Raw genomic sequence first — 18,633 nt, 5'->3', positions numbered from 1 at the left:
TATCCCCGATTGTTCTTGGTAGGGTTGTGAGTTGCTTTTGATTTGTTTGCGTCTTTGTTACAAGGTATTTTGTGGCTTATTTTTCGGGTACACGGTAGAGAGAGAAGAAGCAGAGATGGCAGGGAAGGATTTAGAGAACCGTATATTCGTTGGAGGCTTGGGTTGGGACGTCTCTGAGCGTCGGCTGGAAGACGCATTTGATCGATTCGACAAAATTATCGACTCTCAGGTTCGGTCTCTTAATCTTTCTTGTTTGTTTTCGGTTCTATTACACTGCATCCTGTATACTACTCTTCATTCTGTTATCGGCTTTGGACAAGTTGAAAAACTCGTTCCAACGTACGAGTACGGATGTAGTATTAGGTTCAGCTGATTGGAGCGCAGGCTATTGTTAGTTTAAGACCTGTAACATTACATATAACTTGTCTTTCTTAGATTCACTCGGATTCAAAAAATGTACAATGGGAAAGAGGATGGGTTATGACAAATTTTAAGTGGTCGCGGGACAATGTATTATAAAGGCCGTCTAAGGTGCCAAGATTTCCATGTCAGGAAGGCTGTTTAAGATACTCACTTACTCAGGTCTCATGAGTCTACACCATGCTTTGTAATATCGCATCTGTCACCATAATGGTATTGATTGTGATGTTGCAGTTTCGGGGTGTAACAGTTGTAGCATAACGGTATTGCTAACTGGAGATGTGTCACTTGAATTTTTAAAAAACTACCGTTATCGAAACGGCCATATTTTCCTTGTGATGAACTGTATTTTGCCCGTAACGGTTTGAGATGGTCGTTAATTACTCGTTATGGTCCGTTACCGATGTTACAACGGGCGATACTGTAGTGTACTACCACGCGTTACATATTCAATTTTTCTTCATACCAAAATATCGGCCATAACGGGACTCCGTACCTATGTTGATTCCATTACGTATCGCCAATATTTCAAACCATGGGGCCCTACACAAAATGTGAGTGGCATGCTTTAGGGAAGTAAGAGTATTATGTGTAATTTGAGCTTTTTGAATCTTTGCTAATTGAATCTACTGCTCTAGGTTGTCAGATATTCAAATAAATGGGAAATAAATTACAATTTTGTTGTTCAGGGAATGTCAAATCATAAATATCTACATCGTGTGCGACTGTGCGTTATTAAATTGAGGAAACTCGAACTTGAGTCGTTTTATTGGTGCATGAGTGTTCCCTGAACAATGCGAGGGTATGTCATTGCTCCTTTTAGAAATATTCTGGTAAAATGTCTGTGAGTCCTACCTTCAGTAACAAGAGGCCTGTTAAAGTAAGTTTTAGGACAGTTGTACAAGATTGGGTTCCATCAAAGCAGTGTGGCGGCCATTTCATTGCAAGTGTTTATAACTGGGAACATTTAGGCTACATAATCATCCATACTTCTGTCCAAGGAGTCTTAAAGGCAAATGGAATATTTCGAAGCTAGGGTGGGACCTTCATCCAACATTAAGAGACAGAAGATAGTACATATATAGAAGTTTACAATGGTTGTACTGAGATAAAAATTTACAAAATCAAAGTTTGCAGTTGAAAGATTTTGCTTTCTCGCCTCTAGAAAGCTCCATCTCTTTAGTCTCGAGTCTGGATGCGTCGAGTGGACGTGGTTTAATTTTTTCCGTCTCTCTTATTCTTCTTTTTGAGGTTTTCAGGCTTCTGCTTTCCTAATGTACTTGTAAGTGGATGTAGATATGTTCTGTCGAGCTGCTTACATGTAGTTCATTTTTGGGTGGTCTTGCTTATCTCAGTTCTACATATTCAGGGGACCATGCAAACAACATTTATTCATTAGTACATTTCTAGTCGATACTTGCAATCTCTGGGCCCACTGTTGCCGCAAGGGAGCACTGGAAATAAGTTGAATGCCTGGCTATAGGCCTCACAGTGAATATTTGGATGATAGTATGTTACATATGTACCCCATATCTAATTTTTATTCGGGATCCTAAAAAGCTTTATGTGTGCAAGTAAAACTTTTGATGTGGAAATGACTTCTGGCCAGATGTCACAATGTGTTTGTTTCCATTGTATGTGTAGTGCTCGTTTGTGTCCGACCTCCAAAAATAGATAGTGTGTTTTACTGAACTGTCGTGAGCTATGATGCACGGACACGGACACGGACACGGACACCGACACCGGGACACGGGAATTCTAAAAAAATGGGGACACAGACACGGCGGGAGACACGCCACGTGTATATTTATTTATTTATATAATTATAGTTTAACACCCAGAAATTAAAAAAAAATTATAATTTAGCCGCAAAATTAAAAAAAATTACAGTTTGACCCACAATTTTTTTTTAAAATTACAGTTTGGCCCCCAAAATTTTAAAAAAATTACAATTTGGCCCCTGCCGTGTCCCCAGCGGTGTCCCGCCGTGTCGCCAACGGTGTCCCCCTCAAAATTTAATATTCAGATATGGGACACGCCACGTGGCGTGTCCCGTACCTGTCTCCGAGGTGTCCCGCCGTGTCCCCGTGTCTTGACACTGCGATTCTTCGACGTCTAGAGGTGTCGGTGCTTCATAGGTCGTGAGTAAGGTCAAAAGGCTTGTTGGCAAAGGGTAGGAGGTAATTAATTTCAGTATTCTGCTGCATACTGAGATTCGTGTGGTGTAATGTATTTTGAGAGGGATTGGAGATATATCTATAACTCCTTGCATCTGTCTTGAATTCTGGGGAAATTGAGGCCGGAGGTAATTAAGTTACTCCTTCAAATGCTGGATATCTGTAGTTATGTGGATTCTTCCCTTTCCAGTAAGAATTCATATCTTTAAAAAATGTCATCCTTAAAAGGCTACATATTTGCAGTTTGTTTTATTGACTATGGCATCTTGATTTTGCATCATCCCCTTGGAACGTCATAAACATATTAAACTGAACACATTTACTCTTTTACTTCACTCCTTTATGGTTCATCAATTTCTCAGATGTTACTGATTAGGCTTGCATTCTTAGCTCTATGCTGTGTCTATGATAGCATCTAGGATCCAAAGATGCCCCTATTATTATTATTATTATTATTATTATTATTATTTGTGCATGTTACGAGGGCCCGGGATACCCTTTTGGTTTGGAAATGCAAAGAAGTCATTAAACATTAATCACTACGTGCATAATTTTAGCTTTGTCAGTTGTCCCATAAAAACTTTGGACCTATAGAGGTTATGGTGGAAATACTTTGTGCTAAATGATCTTTTAGGATTAGGTGGTGGGATCCTGAACTTGGACCTGAGTAGAAAATTGAACTTGGACCTAAGAAACACAGAAAGGTCTCTAGGTCTTATGTATCTGTATCGTTGATGTGCTGGAGACTGACACACTCGGACACGTATGTCTGAGTACTTAATTGTTTTCTTCTAAGACTGACACATTTCGGACACACCTTGACATGTTGGACACGTACCCAACACGTTTTGGGTAATAATGTAACTTTAAAACATAAAGCGGGGTAAAAAATGTGGAGTATTTGAAGTTTAAACCAAATTAAAAACTAGTATGAAATAACTCAAGGATGAAATCACAATCTTCTCTTCTCATTTTTTCAATCTTTAATTTGGAAATAAATAATCTATATAATAAAGAGCAACAATTTTTGAATCCTAACACAAATCCAACGGTCTGGAATCATTTTGCCCTAAATGGATGATTCGGATTTACTAGCACCTTTCGCTCGGGCTGAAATTGAGAGCCAGATTGAGCAACGGCTGGGATAAATTTGATATCTCCAACTTTTGGCGCTCATAAGCACATGTCTTCTGTATCCCAGCCCTCTCTCTTGACCGCTCCCCACACCCCCCACTCCTTTCTCTCAACCGCTCTCCCCACTCCCACCCCCACCCACTCTTTCTCATCTTCACTCCTTCCTTCCTCTTCCACAGAACTGCAAATATAGTTCTGAACTCAATCCGGGTAAACTATGTTCTTTGTCAATCTCTTCTCCTCTTTTCCTTTTTTTCAAAGATCTGACGTTCCTTTTATTTAGTTTCATCCCACAAGCAGGTAGCGATCAAAAGCCCTCAGAAAATTGAAAATTTTGGGGTCACCAATTACGACTCTTCTTGCTTTCAAAGACTATCACCATTGCGAAATCGGTCCAACTTCATAAGGTGGCACATGCGTATTTTCGAATCTATGAAAAATTGGCTTTTTTTTTTTTTTTTTGGCTCTTTTTACCCATAACAAGCACACCAGTCCAAAGTCTGAGGACTCAAGGGGTTAATGTAAAAAATACCTAATCATTCGGTGTGTATCCAACGTGTTCAATAAAATGATTTAGTGAAATATGACTCCATTTTTTTGGTGTGAGAAGATTGCAATTGAGAGGGTATGAATTTTTTTCCTCACAATTCTTTGATTCAACTTCTGCATTCATTTTGCAAATTGGGCTTTACAAAATCAATTTCTCTTCCATTATGCTTACTTATCCTGTTCTAGGTTGATATACTCATGATTGATTTGTTGAGCAACACATGTCTGTGTAATGCTAGGGAGAATAAAAGCAACACATGTCTGTGTAATGCTGGGGAGAATTACACCAATTTTAGCATGTCATTTGAACTCATAATCTCAGCAATTCATCTACAGCAAGAATACTGGGAAAGAAATTCAATAACTAAACAATCCCCTTGGATGGTAATCTTAGTGACTACCAAAGAACGTATAGTAGTAGAATACATCAGAGGTCTGTTTTCCCTTTCAAGAAATTGGATAAAACGTGCTATATGTAATATGGCAGGACTGGTGATTGGATGTTAGGACATGTAGCAAAGTGTTTTCACTTTGATTTTTTCACATTCCAGGTGTTTGATTAAATGTTTACGAACTGTGGCTACCGCAGCCTTCGTTTCACGGGGCCACGTAACCTGGTTGAATGTTTGATTCTATTAAATTCGGTCAGGATTTTCATCTTTTCATATTTTCCATTAGATTATATTTTGATGAATTTCAAAGTCTCCCGGTTGAATGTTTTATTCTGTTAAATTCGGTCAGGATTTTCATCTTTTCATCTTTTCCATTAGATTATATTTTGATGAATTTCAAAGTCTGCTCACATTTCTACTTGCATTCTATGTGTTTGATAAAATGCGAGAAAAACTCACATGGATAGCCCAATGTTGCCGGATGATTTCGCATATAGCTTTGCCATTCCAGCCATGAGCATATATGAGGCCTTGAAAGAGTGTCTGGTTTCATGTCAATTCATTATGTTCAAATATCATCTTCCTGTTATTGTGTGCCATTGGCTTCGCTGTAGTTATTGTTCATTTTCCTCTACGGAGTTTTGTTCAAGGATGATTCCTCTGATTCTTAGTATTGAGTTTATTTTGACTATTTCTACTGTAGTTTGTCATCAGAAATTAACTATTGCTATCTATGGTGGGATTAAATCATCAAGGATTGACAGTGGAAGGCACATTATTTGATGAGGTATACTTCTTTTCCGAATTCTTGATGTGTTTTGTTTAATCCTGAAAACTTGGTCATTGACATTGGATGCCTTTATCTTTTCTTTAATTTCTGTATGCAATTACATGAACTGGTTTCTCAGTTCTAATGGGATGAGAAATCTCTATGTGAGTTTGAAAGTGCATGATAATCGAAACAGTCGGGATTCTTGGAGTTTGTTCTAATAGACCTACTCTCAAAATTCTATTGTGATTCGAATTAGGTCTTTCTGTTTTTGTTTGATTATAAATGAGACTAATCATTCCATTTCATCCAAGCCGAGTAACTCAAAGTCTTAATGTGTTCCATAATATGGTTATCTTTGAGCTCTATGATAATGCACTTTAGATAAATTGAATTGTAAAAGGAAAAAAGCCAAATACAAGAATGATTAGTTTTCGGGTACATCCCTTTATAGCCATTTTAAAATACCATTAGAACTTATAATTTGATTCCAATTTAGGTGATGAATTATGCGTATATTGAGGGTGTTGTACAGGGTGTCATTGGATATAAGCCCACTAGTGCATGCCCATGCCTGAAGACACACCTCGAGCAATCAATTATGTGTGCACATGCAGTATCTCAACCCCTGACCAACAATTTCAACTTTTCGAAAAACAATTCCATAAAGTTTTAGAAAATCTAAACACCCAATCGCCATAGTATAACAAAAAAAATTTAACATAGTAGAAATCATTATTCATGGGATAAGAAAACCCTTGGTTTAGAGATGAAATACCAATCAAACCCAGCAACTCTCAATTAACGTTTCATAAAATCTAAACACCCAATTAACATAGTATGCCCAAAAAAGTGGGAAGAAAATTCAAGTAATTGTCCGTGCCTGAAAGCAAGATGCAATATAAATAAAGTATCCTTTCCCGATAAATATACTCACCCACACACCCAACTCCTCCCAAACTCTATTTTTTCAATGAAGTCAAATAGGGTGGATCTAATAAATTCCATCAAGCTAATTAAATAAAAATTCGATATACAAAAAATGAAACCAACACAGTATATAATCTGATTGTGTGCAAGGAAAAAGGGTGCGTTAACATTACTGTGAAGGAAAATACTACTCCCCCGTCCCAATTTAAATACTTTCTATGGAAATTTGTTCAATTTTGAACCCCAAAAAAAAAATAGCACATTTTTTTTTATTTTCTTACACCAAATTAAAATACTAATTGAATATTTTAATTTGGTGTAAGAAAATTAAACAAATAATATTTAGAAATATGTTTTTTTTTTTTGGATTTGAAATTGCACGGATTTCCGTATGGAGCATTTAAATTGGGACGGAGGGAGTACAAAAGACGATATAAGAGGTAGTAGGCATCAAACATGGGTGAATTAATTTTCAGTACGACCCGAAGAAAAAAGTTCAATTCAAAAAAATTCAGATTAAATATCTTTCTCTCAATTTTTTTTTTCCTGAAAACAACACGAAATCATGAGTTGCTCATCTGCACACCCATCCTCAATATGATTCGCCCAATGCACAACCAAACAAAGGAAAATAGAAAAAAACTTAACCAGAAAGAAAAAGGTATCATAGAAAGAGCAATAAATTTTGTTATCGCTATAGTTGATTATGGTTGTCGAGTTTGATCGGTCAATCCAACTCTTAGAACTATACCCAAAATTGAAAGAAAAATCCTTACCTCTCAAGTTTTTTGAAAAATGGTGAAGATGAATTGAAGAAAATTGTGAACTTTTAAAAATCTCTCATACAACAGCTGTTTCATGGAAAAGTTGTTTCCCGTAATTTAAAAATCTCATCTACAACAACTATTTTTATGGAAAAGTGGTATGTTACCCCGTAATTAAGGGGTGTTTTACTTACTACTCCCTCCGTCCCAATTTAAATTCTCCCTGTGTAAAGTACTCATTGAAATCTTTTGAACGATGCAAAAAAAGTTATAAATTAATTCCAAAAGTATTTTATTTTTTGAGGTCAAAATTACACAGTCTCCCGTGGGGAGCATTTTAATTGGGACGGAGGAAGTACTAAAAACAATTCACTAGTTTTTACTTATTAAAGAACGGTTCGTAACGTTCCATTATGGAAAGCATGAAATCTACTAAAAACATTGAATTCCATAGGTAGGCATGCAAAAGAAAAAGGTGATTAAAACCGCTAGATCGGAGAGAGAGTGAGAGAGATCGGACTTCCCATAATTGGAGAGAAAGAGACTGATTTCCAAATTAGATCATACCACTTAGATCATCATAATCGTATTTTAATACGAAAACCGAGCTCATAAAATGGGGATCGGAGAGATTTCCGTCCGTATTTTAGATCATCGCAATCGTATTAAAGGCATTATTATACGGAGAGAGAGGGTTTGAAAATCAGATTTTCCAAATTAGGCATGGGAATGTGTGATTGGGAATGCTCAAAAAATATTACGTATTTATGGGAATGCCAACAAAATGAAGGGTGGAGATTTATGTAGGGGATAAGTTAGGACCGTTAGATTTATGCACATAGGATTCAAATACTGAGGTAATTTATTATATAGATTTAGCATAATCGAGCATTGTGAATCGGAAATTTTTTTATTTATTGTTCTGCTGGTTTAGTGAGTTGCAAAAGCTTCAAAAAGTATATTAGCCGTTGCTTTGAAATTAAATGCAACTCTGCTACAATAAGATGACTCTATTTGTGGGGTCGTGTCTTCTTTCTAATTGAAAGTCAAATCATAATTTGATTCCTTAAGAAAACCAGCATGCTATGCATGTGCTTCTTGGATTGGATCATAATCCAGGATTTTGTGATGAATGAATATTGCTTCTGGCATGAATTTACATTCCATTTTCATGTTGGTTGTTTCATGTATTCTTCGGGGAGGATGGTAAATTTACCTACTCTCCAACGCTAGGTAATAGGTCAAAGTTTAATTAAGTTCCAACTTCAAAAATACAAAAAATCACATCGAAAAAGGGTTTTTGTGATTTTTGGCAATCCAAAAGATTAGGAGCCATGAATGCACAACTAAAATAAGAGAGGCAGAAATACTTGAGAGAGCACGATGTTCATCTCAACGCACGGTTGAATAACTCCCACACCTGGGATTTCTCCCCACAACGCATGGTGTTCACCTCTCTCTCTCTCTATATCATTGTTTTTGTTAGATATTTTGGCACTTTCAGGGGTTGTTCAAAACCTCTATTTGTGTCTTTGTTATATCAATTCCGTTTGATTGTAATGGGTAGGTTAATTAGGGGGTAGTTTCCCGTTCGATGCTCCTCCCATTATCTGCGCCAAGTTGACCGCTGTGAAATCGATCCAATTGCGTGAGAGGTAAAAGCATTGCACGACATCTCATGCATAGCATTACCGAGCTCAAAATCATTTTGGTCTTATTTACTGATTAGGGGGTTTTTCTTACTTAAAATTCTTATATATACATATACACTCCTTAATCGTTTTAATTCCCCTTACTAGTGATTTACCTTTTCCAAAAAAAAAAAATTCATGTTTTCCATACATATCATTAACTATCCGTTATCAATGCTATTATATATAAGATAAAGGGGGCTCGTTTGTTTTTTCCTTGATCTGCCTATATATATATATATATATATATATATATATATATATATATATATATATACAGTCAGGATCAGGTCAGGAGGTGTGGACCGGAGCTCCGGTTCGCACCTCCCCATTTCTCACATTTTCCGATTGAATTTCGATGATCCGAGCTGCTCAATGTGATCAGAACGTGATTTTAAGAGTACTCATGTGAAATCAGCAAAAAAAAATGACCGGGAAGGGCTTGATTGGAGCAGTTTTTTTCTAAACAGTTCAGAAAAAAACTGCTCAGATCAAACCCTTTCCGGTCATTTTTTTTGCTGATTTTTTGCGGGTACCCTTAAAATCACGTTTCGAACACATTGAGCGGCTCGGATCATCGAAATTCAATCGGGAAAGGGGAGGTGCGGACGGGTGCGGACCGTAAGGGTGTGGACTTGATCCGGACTCTGTGTGTGCGTGTGTGTGTGTGTGTGTGTGTGTATATATATATATATATATCAACTATTAGGTCATATATGCAGCGACGAGCACGGAGAATAAAATATACACAGAGAGGCGAATTGGCAAGTGTTGGTTGCAGCCCACGTTTCTTTTTTCTTCGTTCTTGCACGACTGTTTTGCTTTTTGGTGGAGGCGAGATTGTTTTCCTAGCCGCCCATATTTTTGTTTGTTCTTGCACTCCGAACATTTTTCTTGGGTTGTCTAGATCACGCTTCTGTTCTTGGGTTATCATTTATCCATTCACTGTTCGTGATTTTTGGTGCTGTTTGCTGCTGTGGCCGAATCTTTGGGAGATTGATTCGGAGCTGGTTGAATCCGGAGATCGGGTGTGAAGTCCGTAGTGCATCTATTGGATCTTGAAGAAGTTTTGGGAGCATCGGAGATTGGCGAGAATATGTAAAGGCTTGGGTAAGGTTTTTGCTATTTCGCAATCTGTGCTTCTTTTTGATTAATAGAATAAAGCAGTGGTGTTAGGCCGTGGTTTTGGCTTAGAGTTATTTAGGACCCTAAGTTTTTCCACGTAAATCGTGCGTCTCTTGTTACAATTTTTATTCTACTGCAGTACTTTATTTTTGGTTTGGATTAATCGAGATAATCAACCCGTTTATCTTTATTATTATTTTTTAAAATATGAAAATTGGTATATTTTTATTAAAACTCCTATTCACCCCCCCCCCCCCAGGAGTAGATTGAACGCTTCCGCATATTTTCAATTGGTATCAGAGCGGGTTGCTCTGTTTAGGTTTAACCACCTGAGTTTAATTCTAGTTATAATGGACACGAATGCACCACGAGAGGGAGCCTCAAACTCGAGGCCACCTTTTTTTGACGGTCATGATTATCCGTACTGGAAAGCCCGTATTACTACGCATTTGAGTTCCCTAGGAGTTAGGGTTTGGAGATCTGTTAGGTATGGCTATGAGGCTCCTACTATAGAAGACACTACGACCAAACAAATGAGGGCTAAGGAGGACACTGAGTGGAATTCTGCTGACAATGATAGTTTTGAGGCAAACTCTAAAGCTTTAGGAGCCATCTACGGAGCATTGAGTAAAATTGAATTTAGTCTTATTTCCACGTGCACTACTGCAAAAGAGGCTTGGGATATTCTCCTAGTCACCCACGAGGGTACTAAGACTGTTAAAACTTCAAAACTCTAAATGCTTACTACACGTTTCGAAGATTTGAGAATGCAGGAAGATGAGACATTTGATAGTTTCATCACTAAGTTGAGTAACATCGCTAATTCCTTCCACGCATTAGGAGAACCAATCCCTAATCTTAAAGTTTGTCGAAAAGTGCTTAGGTCGCTGCATGAGAGGTTTAGGGCTAAGGTAGTTGCGATCGAAGAAAGTGATAAAGTTGATGACATTCTTTTTGAGGAACTTGTAGGTAAACTTCAAACGTTTGAATTGAATCATCTCTCAAAGAAACCTACATTAAAGCCTAATAAAAGCATTGCTTTTAAATCTTCTAAAGAAGAATCCTTTGTGACACAAGAGAGTGATGATGACCTTGACGAAGAAGAACTTGCTTTCTTTGCTAAAAAATTCAGAAAATTTGTTAAATTCCGTAAAAATAAAAATTCTGAAAATTTTTCTTCTTTCGACTAATGGGGGCAAGAATTTTAATTTTGGGGATAATGAAAAGAAATCTTCTATTGATAAATCCAAGAAACCCCAAGGTATACAATGTCACGAGTGTCACAGTTTCGGGCATGTTCAAGCAGAGTGTGCAAACACTCTTAAAAAGAAAGTGGCCAAGGGTTATAAGGCTACGTGGGATGACGATAGTGATGACAGTAGTGATGGGGGTTCTGAAGCTCCTAGATATTCTATGCTTGTTGTCAACATTAAGTCCCCCACGTCCCCCAAATCGGTTGAACTTTCTACAACTCTTAGCGATGATAGTAAGTATGTCTCAACTGACGAAGACTATGAGAATAGTGATGATGATATATATTCTATTCATGAGGCCTATAATCAATTGTTTAAAGAGGGTGTCAAACTGAAAAAGAAAAAGAAGGAACTCATGAGTGTCATCGAGAAAATTAGTGGTGAGAGGAACAAACTTAGTGATGACATTGAATCTAAGAACACCGAGCTTAAAGAATTAAAAACCTATACCACTAATTTGAAAGACAAGTTTGCCAAAATTGAGAGAGAGCATGTGGATGCCTTGAAGGCTCTTGAAGGGTCCAAGGATAGGATTTTTGAATTGGAGCATGACCTTAGGGAGGCCACTGAGGCCATAACGCGTAATGAGTGTGGCGCAACTCGTATTGCTAAGATGACACATACGTTTAGAAATAGAAGCGGCTTAGGGTTTGTTGATCCACCTTCACTAATACATAAGGCTAACGAGTTCACAAAAAGGGAAATCAAGGTTGTGAAATCTGAAATTGTAAAGAATGAGGTAGTGAGCGATAAACCTGAATCTTCTATTAAATCTTCCACCATCATTAAAAATGCTTGCAACAGTAATCATGCTCCTGAAAAGAAAAATCTGTTTATTTGTCACTACTGTGGTGGTCAAGGTCACATTCGACCTTTTTGTTATACATTTAGAAGGGACAATCAAAGAACAAAGGGGAAATTGTTTGTAGCCCCAGTTAATAAAAGTGTTCGGTATGGTCAACCCAATGTGGGAAGACCTCAAGTTGTGCGTCAGTCTCCCATAAACATTAAGAATGAAAATTTTAAAAAGATATTGAGTCAGTTGGCGAATTAAACTTTTCACCTCGTCGAGGAAATCAAAAAGTTGTCAAATTTGGCTAATAATAATGGAGAGACTGATAGGATTGTTGAAAGACGTACTACACACGGTCACACCTCGCATGTGAACACCAAACCGAAGCAAACATGGAAGAGAGTCGATGTTGTTTGTCATGTAGCACACACTGCTTTTCGGGCACATGATGCTTGCGCTTGGTACTTAGACAGTGGATGTTCTAGACACATGACCAGAAATAAATCTTTGTTTGCTAAGCTAGAGAAGTATAATGGTGGTTTGGTCACAATCGGTGATGGTAATACGGGTAAAATCGTAGGACAAGGCACCGTAAACACACCCGGAATCCCTCCGATAGAAAATGTGTTATATGTTGAGGGTTTAAAAGCTAACCTGTTAAGTATTGGGCAATTCTGTGATAATATGCATGAAGTCAATTTCTCTAAAAATAATTGCTCTAATATAGATGCTTCGGGTGCATGTGTGGTTAAAGGTATTCGATCTTTGTATAATTGTTATTGTGTTGAAACTGCAAGGTCTAATGTGTGTCATCGAGTCTTGCTTGATGATGTAGAAATTTGGCACCAATGTTTAGGACACGTAAATTTTCCAGAATTGCATCGAATAACCAAGAACGAGATTGTGCGGGGAGTGCCCAAACTTGCCAATGGGCCAGGGCTTGTGTGTGGTGGTTGCATGAAGGGAAAACAAATAAAAAGCCCTCGTAAAAAGACATATTTAGTTGCAACCACAAAATGTTTAGAGTTACTTCATATGGACTTGATGGGACCCTCACGTACTGAAAGTTTAGGGGGCAAGCGATATATTCTGGTTATAGTTGACGATTTTTCTCGCTTCTCATGGATTGGTTTTCTAAGAGAAAAATCTGATGCTTATGCTTGTTTCAAAACTATTTGTCAAAGTATTCAAAATGAGAAAGGGTACCCTATCACACGAGTCTGTAGTGATCATGGTCGTGAGTTTGAGAACTCCGACATTGAAAAATACTGTGATAAAAAGGGCATTAAGCATGAGTTCTCCGCACCTCGCACACCCCAACAAACTGGGGTTGTTGAAAGAAAGAATAGAACCCTTCAAGAGATGGCGAGAGTTATGCTTCATGCCAAGCGTGTTTCTAGAAACCTTTGGGCTGAAGCTATTAATACTACGTGTTATACTATAAATAGAGTATATGTTAAACCAGGGAATGCCCTCACACCCTATGAAATTTGGAATGGTAAGAGGCCTTCAGTGAAGTATTTTAGGGTGTTGGGTAGTAAATGTCATAATTTGAGAGATAGTGAGTCCTTAGGCAAATTTGACTCAAAGAGTGATGATGGTATCTTTTTAGGCTATTCCAACACGAGTAGAGCATTTAGAGTATATAATCTACACACCTCTACCCTAGTTGAGTCAGCCAATGTAGTTGTTGACAATACCACGCTTGATGAGTCAGTCCCTTAGGTTAATGATTATGATGAGGGGAGTTGGGAAATTTTTGAGGGGGAGTTTCAATCCAATGGTTTAGATGAGGGAGTTTCTTCTGAAGAGGTTGTTGACATTCCTACGAGTGTGGATGAGAAAGTTGAAAATGATAGTGAGGTTGAGGTAGATGAGCCTCTAGAAGATGAGGAGTTAGGTCAACACAACTTAGTTCCTCTTTCCACCAAAGAACCTTCGGCTAGAGTAAAGCTTAACCATCCCATTAGCCAAGTCATAGGAGAACCCAACGATGAGATGAAAACTAGGAGGCAAATTAGGAATGAGATCAATTATGTGTGTTTCACGTCGACATTAGAGCCAAAAAGGGTAGAAGAGGCCTTGGGAGATGATCATTGGATAGGAGCCATGCAAGAAGAACTACAACAATTTGTTAGGAATGATGTTTGGTACTTAGTACCGAGACCCTCTCACACTAACGTCATAGGCACGAAATAGATATTTAAAAATAAGAAGGATGTAGATGGCATAGTGGTACGTAATAAGGCTAGGTTAGTTGCCCAGGGGTACACCCAAATTGAGGGAATTGATTTCGATGATACATTTGCCCCCGTAGCAAGAATGGAGTCAATAAGGTTACTTTTTGGCATTGCATCTCATTTTAATTTTAAATTATTTCAAATGGATGTTAAAAGTGTTTTTTTGAATGGTGACCTTAAGGAGGAGGTGTATGTGGAACAACCCAAAGGGTTTATTGATCCCTCATTCCCTAATCATGTGTACCGCCTTCGTAAGGCCCTTTATGGCCTTAAACAAGCTCCTCGAGCTTGGTATGAACATTTAACCGATCATCTTTTAAATACCGGCTTTGTGAAAGGGGGAGTAGACCGAACTTTATTTCTGAAGAAAATTGAGAGCGACCTTTTAATTGCTCAAATATATGTTGATGATATTGTGTTCGGTTCCACAAATGAGCGGCATGCGAAACAATTTGGGGCACAGATGCTAGTTCTTGATACTAATTGACAAACTCAAAGGCGAATGATGTCCATGAGCTGCCAAGCCTTTCAGATTCTGTCTACTATCTCAATTCAGCTTATGACTTCTGATCGATTTGCTCAAAACAGTGTCTAGGGCTGCCCAGGATGTTGGTATCTGGGGGGCAAGTCTATGGAACAATTCAGGTTTAGTTATTTTGTCCATTAAAAAAGCCATTTGTTTGAGGCTCAGCTGACATGTCTTGAATTCTAAAATGCTGATGAGTGATCAAATAGTATAAGAAACAAAATTACATGGACTTCATTCAGCTAAGGGGTTTTTAAGGCACTCGTTTATTTATCGTATACTCTTGTGGTTGCGTTTGAGCTTGCATGTTACTTTTGCAGCATTAAGGGTGTGAAGTTGCAATTTTTTTGGAACTGACATTGCGTTAATAATCGAAAATCAATCTCCTCATCACACTATTATATAGAATGCATTTGTATTCTACTTATGAACAGTACATAATGTTTTTGAACCGATGATTGAATATAATTGTGTTGTTATTCCTATTACTGTGATGCAGTATGTACTTGGTTTTCGTCATCCAAGAGTGCTACAAGGGCATTGTTGCCTCTGACTTCTAGATACTTAGGAAACCCCTCTTACAATGCTTTGCTTGTTTTTTGGGCCTGGGACTTGCGGGTGAAATATTCAGTTGTTCCTGGCTTGGATGCACTGGTGGGATTTATAGTTTTTTTTTTTTTTTTCCTTCTTATTCTCATTCACACAATCTTTTCTATCTTCATGTTATTGAAAGATTTCATGCCCTCCAGCTCTATTAAAGAATTTATGGTGTGGGTTTCAAGCTGGATGGCTTCTCAACTGATCTGTGTATGTTTATCCAATCGTACTTATAACATGATATTTTTGTTCTCTACAACATCGTGACAAGCTCTAAAATGGATTAAAGCAGGGCATGTGATTTCGTATTTTAACATTTCTTGCCCACATCGATCGAATATAATTGTTGTCTATTTTTCAGTCATCTTAATCTCAAATATATATTGTTTGTATTAGGGATCAGTTTCTCAATTGTAATGTTCATGTAGATTATGGTGGAAAGAGATACAGGCCGCCCTCGTGGATTTGGATTTCTGACATTTGCAGGCCGCCGGGGAATAGAAGATGTGATCAGGGAAATGCATGGTAGGGAGTTTGGTGATTGTGTTATATCAGTGAACAAGGCTCAACCCAGAATTGGGGGTGATGATCCAGGCCATGGTTATAGCGACGGTTACCCATCGGGTGGCAGGGTGAGCTATGGGGGAGGAGATAGGTCTGTAGGCCAGGATGATTGCTTCAAGTGTGGCTGCCCAGGTCACTAGGCCCGTGACTGCCCTTCAGCAGGCGGTTGCGACCGAGGTGGTGGATTCTCTTCTCGTTCTAGATTCGGTGGGCCAGGTGGCCGAGGGGATCGCTTTGGCGGGAATTGTGATTGACACATCGATGATAGGTGTGATGGAGAGCGCCATGGGGATATCGATCGTTATGATAGCAGAGAAAAGTATGGTAGCCGCGACCGCTATGCTGATGACAGGTATTCTCTTAGATAAAAGTAATTTTGCTAAAGTGATAGTGGTGGAATGGTAGTCCTTCGAATGCAAACAGTATTCATACAACTGTTATTAACTGCCCAATTGTTGTTTCCTTGCTTTTCCAAAAGTTGGATCATTTATGCTCTAAGTTTTTTTTTTGATTAGTGTATTTTCAAAGTTGGCATACTGAGTTTTTTATATGAAACAGTAGATTGATATTCGGTCAGCGGTTTGGTAGTTCATTTTTCCACATCGATTGTTCCATAAAGAATGTCCACTCTGAAATCTCACTGCAAAATTTACTTGCATTCTCCAAAATGGACCAACAAAGGGACAGTTTTGGCGTTGATATTAAAAAATTTATCAGGCAGGGGTGACCAATATGGAGGTGGAGGGGGCCCAGCACGTTACAAGTGGGGGAAAATCCTGCATGCCAGGACAAGTCCGCTCCCTATGACCGCCCCAGGAGGGGTGGAGGGCGCCCATCTTCTTTTGATCGCTACTGAGAATTTTCAGACTAGCTGTGGACTTCATTAGCTTCTTTGGGTCAGGTACCTGACTTGCTGCCTTGTTTTGTCTAGGAATGCTGCTTTCTTATGGGTTTTTACATGTAGCTCTTGTTTGGACCCCTACTTCCCGTGCACTCCAGGAAAAAACGGAAATGCCCCATTAAGAATTTCTGGATTGGTGTTTTAGCTTTATTTGTAGGTCATTGGTGTTTTAGCTTTATGTGAAATTGTGGTATGTGAATCCTTGTCTCATTGCAATGGTGAAAACTATATATCTATATAAGTTTAGGCAAATGATTTTGGCAGTCCACTTTTTTTATGATGGCACTCAAAAACTTGTCTTTTATTATAAAAAAATTATACATAGCAATGCATACTAAAAGACAAATTATGGAGTGCCATCGTAAAAAAGTGGAGTGCCAAAATCATTTTCCGTAGTTTAATAGTATCTTAGGTTTTTTGTGCCATAATTATTCTGTCAATTAAGTTCCTGGCTGATAACATGGATTATAGTATCCACTTTTAGGTAAAATTAACCCCAAAATAATGTAAATTTATTTCATGCTATAATCAAAGGAGTAGTAATCGTTTCTGTCTTATAACCGAGTACTGCTATGGGTACCGACGGTACCCATAGGGAAAATGCACCGACGGCCACCGGACGGCCGTCTCCGGTCACCGGACGGCCGATCCGAGCCGTCCAAAAATTTTAAAAAATAAAACCGAGTGGCCTTACGCGAGAATCAATGGCATCCGAGGTGTGTAGGGTACTTGATCCGAGCACCCATTTTTCGTGTATATTTGTATATACGTGTATATACACGAAAAATGGGTACTCGGATCAAGTACCCTACACACCTCGGATGCCATTGATTCTCGCGTAAGGCCACTCGGTTTTATTTTTTAAAATTTTTGGACGGCTCGGATCGGCCGTCCGGTGACCGGAGACGGCCGTCCGGTGGCCGTCGGTGCATTTTCCCTATGGGTACCGTCGGTACCAATAGGATTTCTGCATTAAAAATACGGATTGCGATGAATTAATTCAGAGCCGAGTCAGGAGTTGGTTCAAATTTTTATTTAGAATATTTTCGAGTGGACTGTAATGAGTGTCAATTGTCTGAGTAAATATTTTTCATGTAAAAAATATTGGTTTATCTTCCTGAAGTTAGAAAATGTGATGCTGAGTTCGAATATGTTTTCAAAATGATCTGAAAACGAACCGGAAATTACGTTGGGAGTTGGGTTAGATTCTTCAGTCCAAGTTCGAGGGGTGATTTATTTAATTTAATTTAATTTTTTTGGGGGTAAGTATGAGTTATTTAAGTTGGGCTTAAAAAATAAGGAGTTTTAAAATGTGTTCATATTTTATTCGTTTATTATCGTTTGAATCATCTCTCCAATTAAGATGGTTAGTTTATTAGACGATTTCAAGTTGAGGTCGGCAATGTCAATTAATTTAGTTGTGGAGTATTTAATTTTCTTTTCAAAGAAACCAATTGTATTAAGCACATGTGCGTACAGATAAGTAGAGATCTGCAAACCAAAATTGACTCAGGAAACTGAGAACACATATGAGGTCTTGCTGGCATATGCTTTCAATTTCTTTATGTAAAACGCACTCACTTACTTATTTCTCATGTTTAGACTTATTATTATTATACTAAGAGGTGCTTGACTTATTACTCTCTTTCTCTCTACTCATTTTTGGGGGTCTTCTCCAATATGGTGTGTTTTCATTGGCCTCTTTCTGTCTTCTTCTTCATCTTTAATGTGCTGTGTTTTCAAAACAAAGACTTTGGAATGAGACACTTGCCTTAGATTTTTGGTCATTGACCAGTGTGGTGGGCTTT

General features: G+C 38.2%; 1 protein-coding gene, 1 long non-coding RNA gene and 1 pseudogene across 2 annotated transcripts; all 3 read left to right on the top strand.

Moving 5' to 3' along the window:
* Positions 1–10,191, top strand: LOC131318668 (uncharacterized). The gene is made up of 3 exons (XR_009197772.1): positions 1–229; positions 5,376–5,459; positions 9,822–10,191. It is a non-coding gene; the product is annotated as an uncharacterized LOC131318668 (long non-coding RNA).
* Positions 10,192–10,301: 110 nt separating this feature from the next.
* LOC131321135 (uncharacterized) lies at positions 10,302–12,258 on the top strand. Its single transcript, XM_058352143.1, has 3 exons — positions 10,302–10,656; positions 10,711–11,090; positions 11,179–12,258. The coding sequence occupies exons 1-3, from the start codon at positions 10,302–10,304 to the stop codon at positions 12,256–12,258; spliced, it is 1,815 nt and encodes a 604-aa protein (XP_058208126.1).
* A 2,470-nt stretch (positions 12,259–14,728) lies between these two features.
* On the top strand, positions 14,729–16,462 carry LOC131318662 (glycine-rich RNA-binding protein RZ1C-like; annotated as a pseudogene).
* Positions 16,463–18,633: the final 2,171 nt, after the last annotated feature.

This window comes from Rhododendron vialii, chromosome 3a (genome assembly GCF_030253575.1).
Source record: "Rhododendron vialii isolate Sample 1 chromosome 3a, ASM3025357v1".
NCBI classification, from domain to species: Eukaryota; Viridiplantae; Streptophyta; class Magnoliopsida; order Ericales; family Ericaceae; genus Rhododendron; species Rhododendron vialii.
Note: the sequence above shows the minus strand (reverse complement) of the source record. Positions and strands in the feature narration are given on the sequence as shown.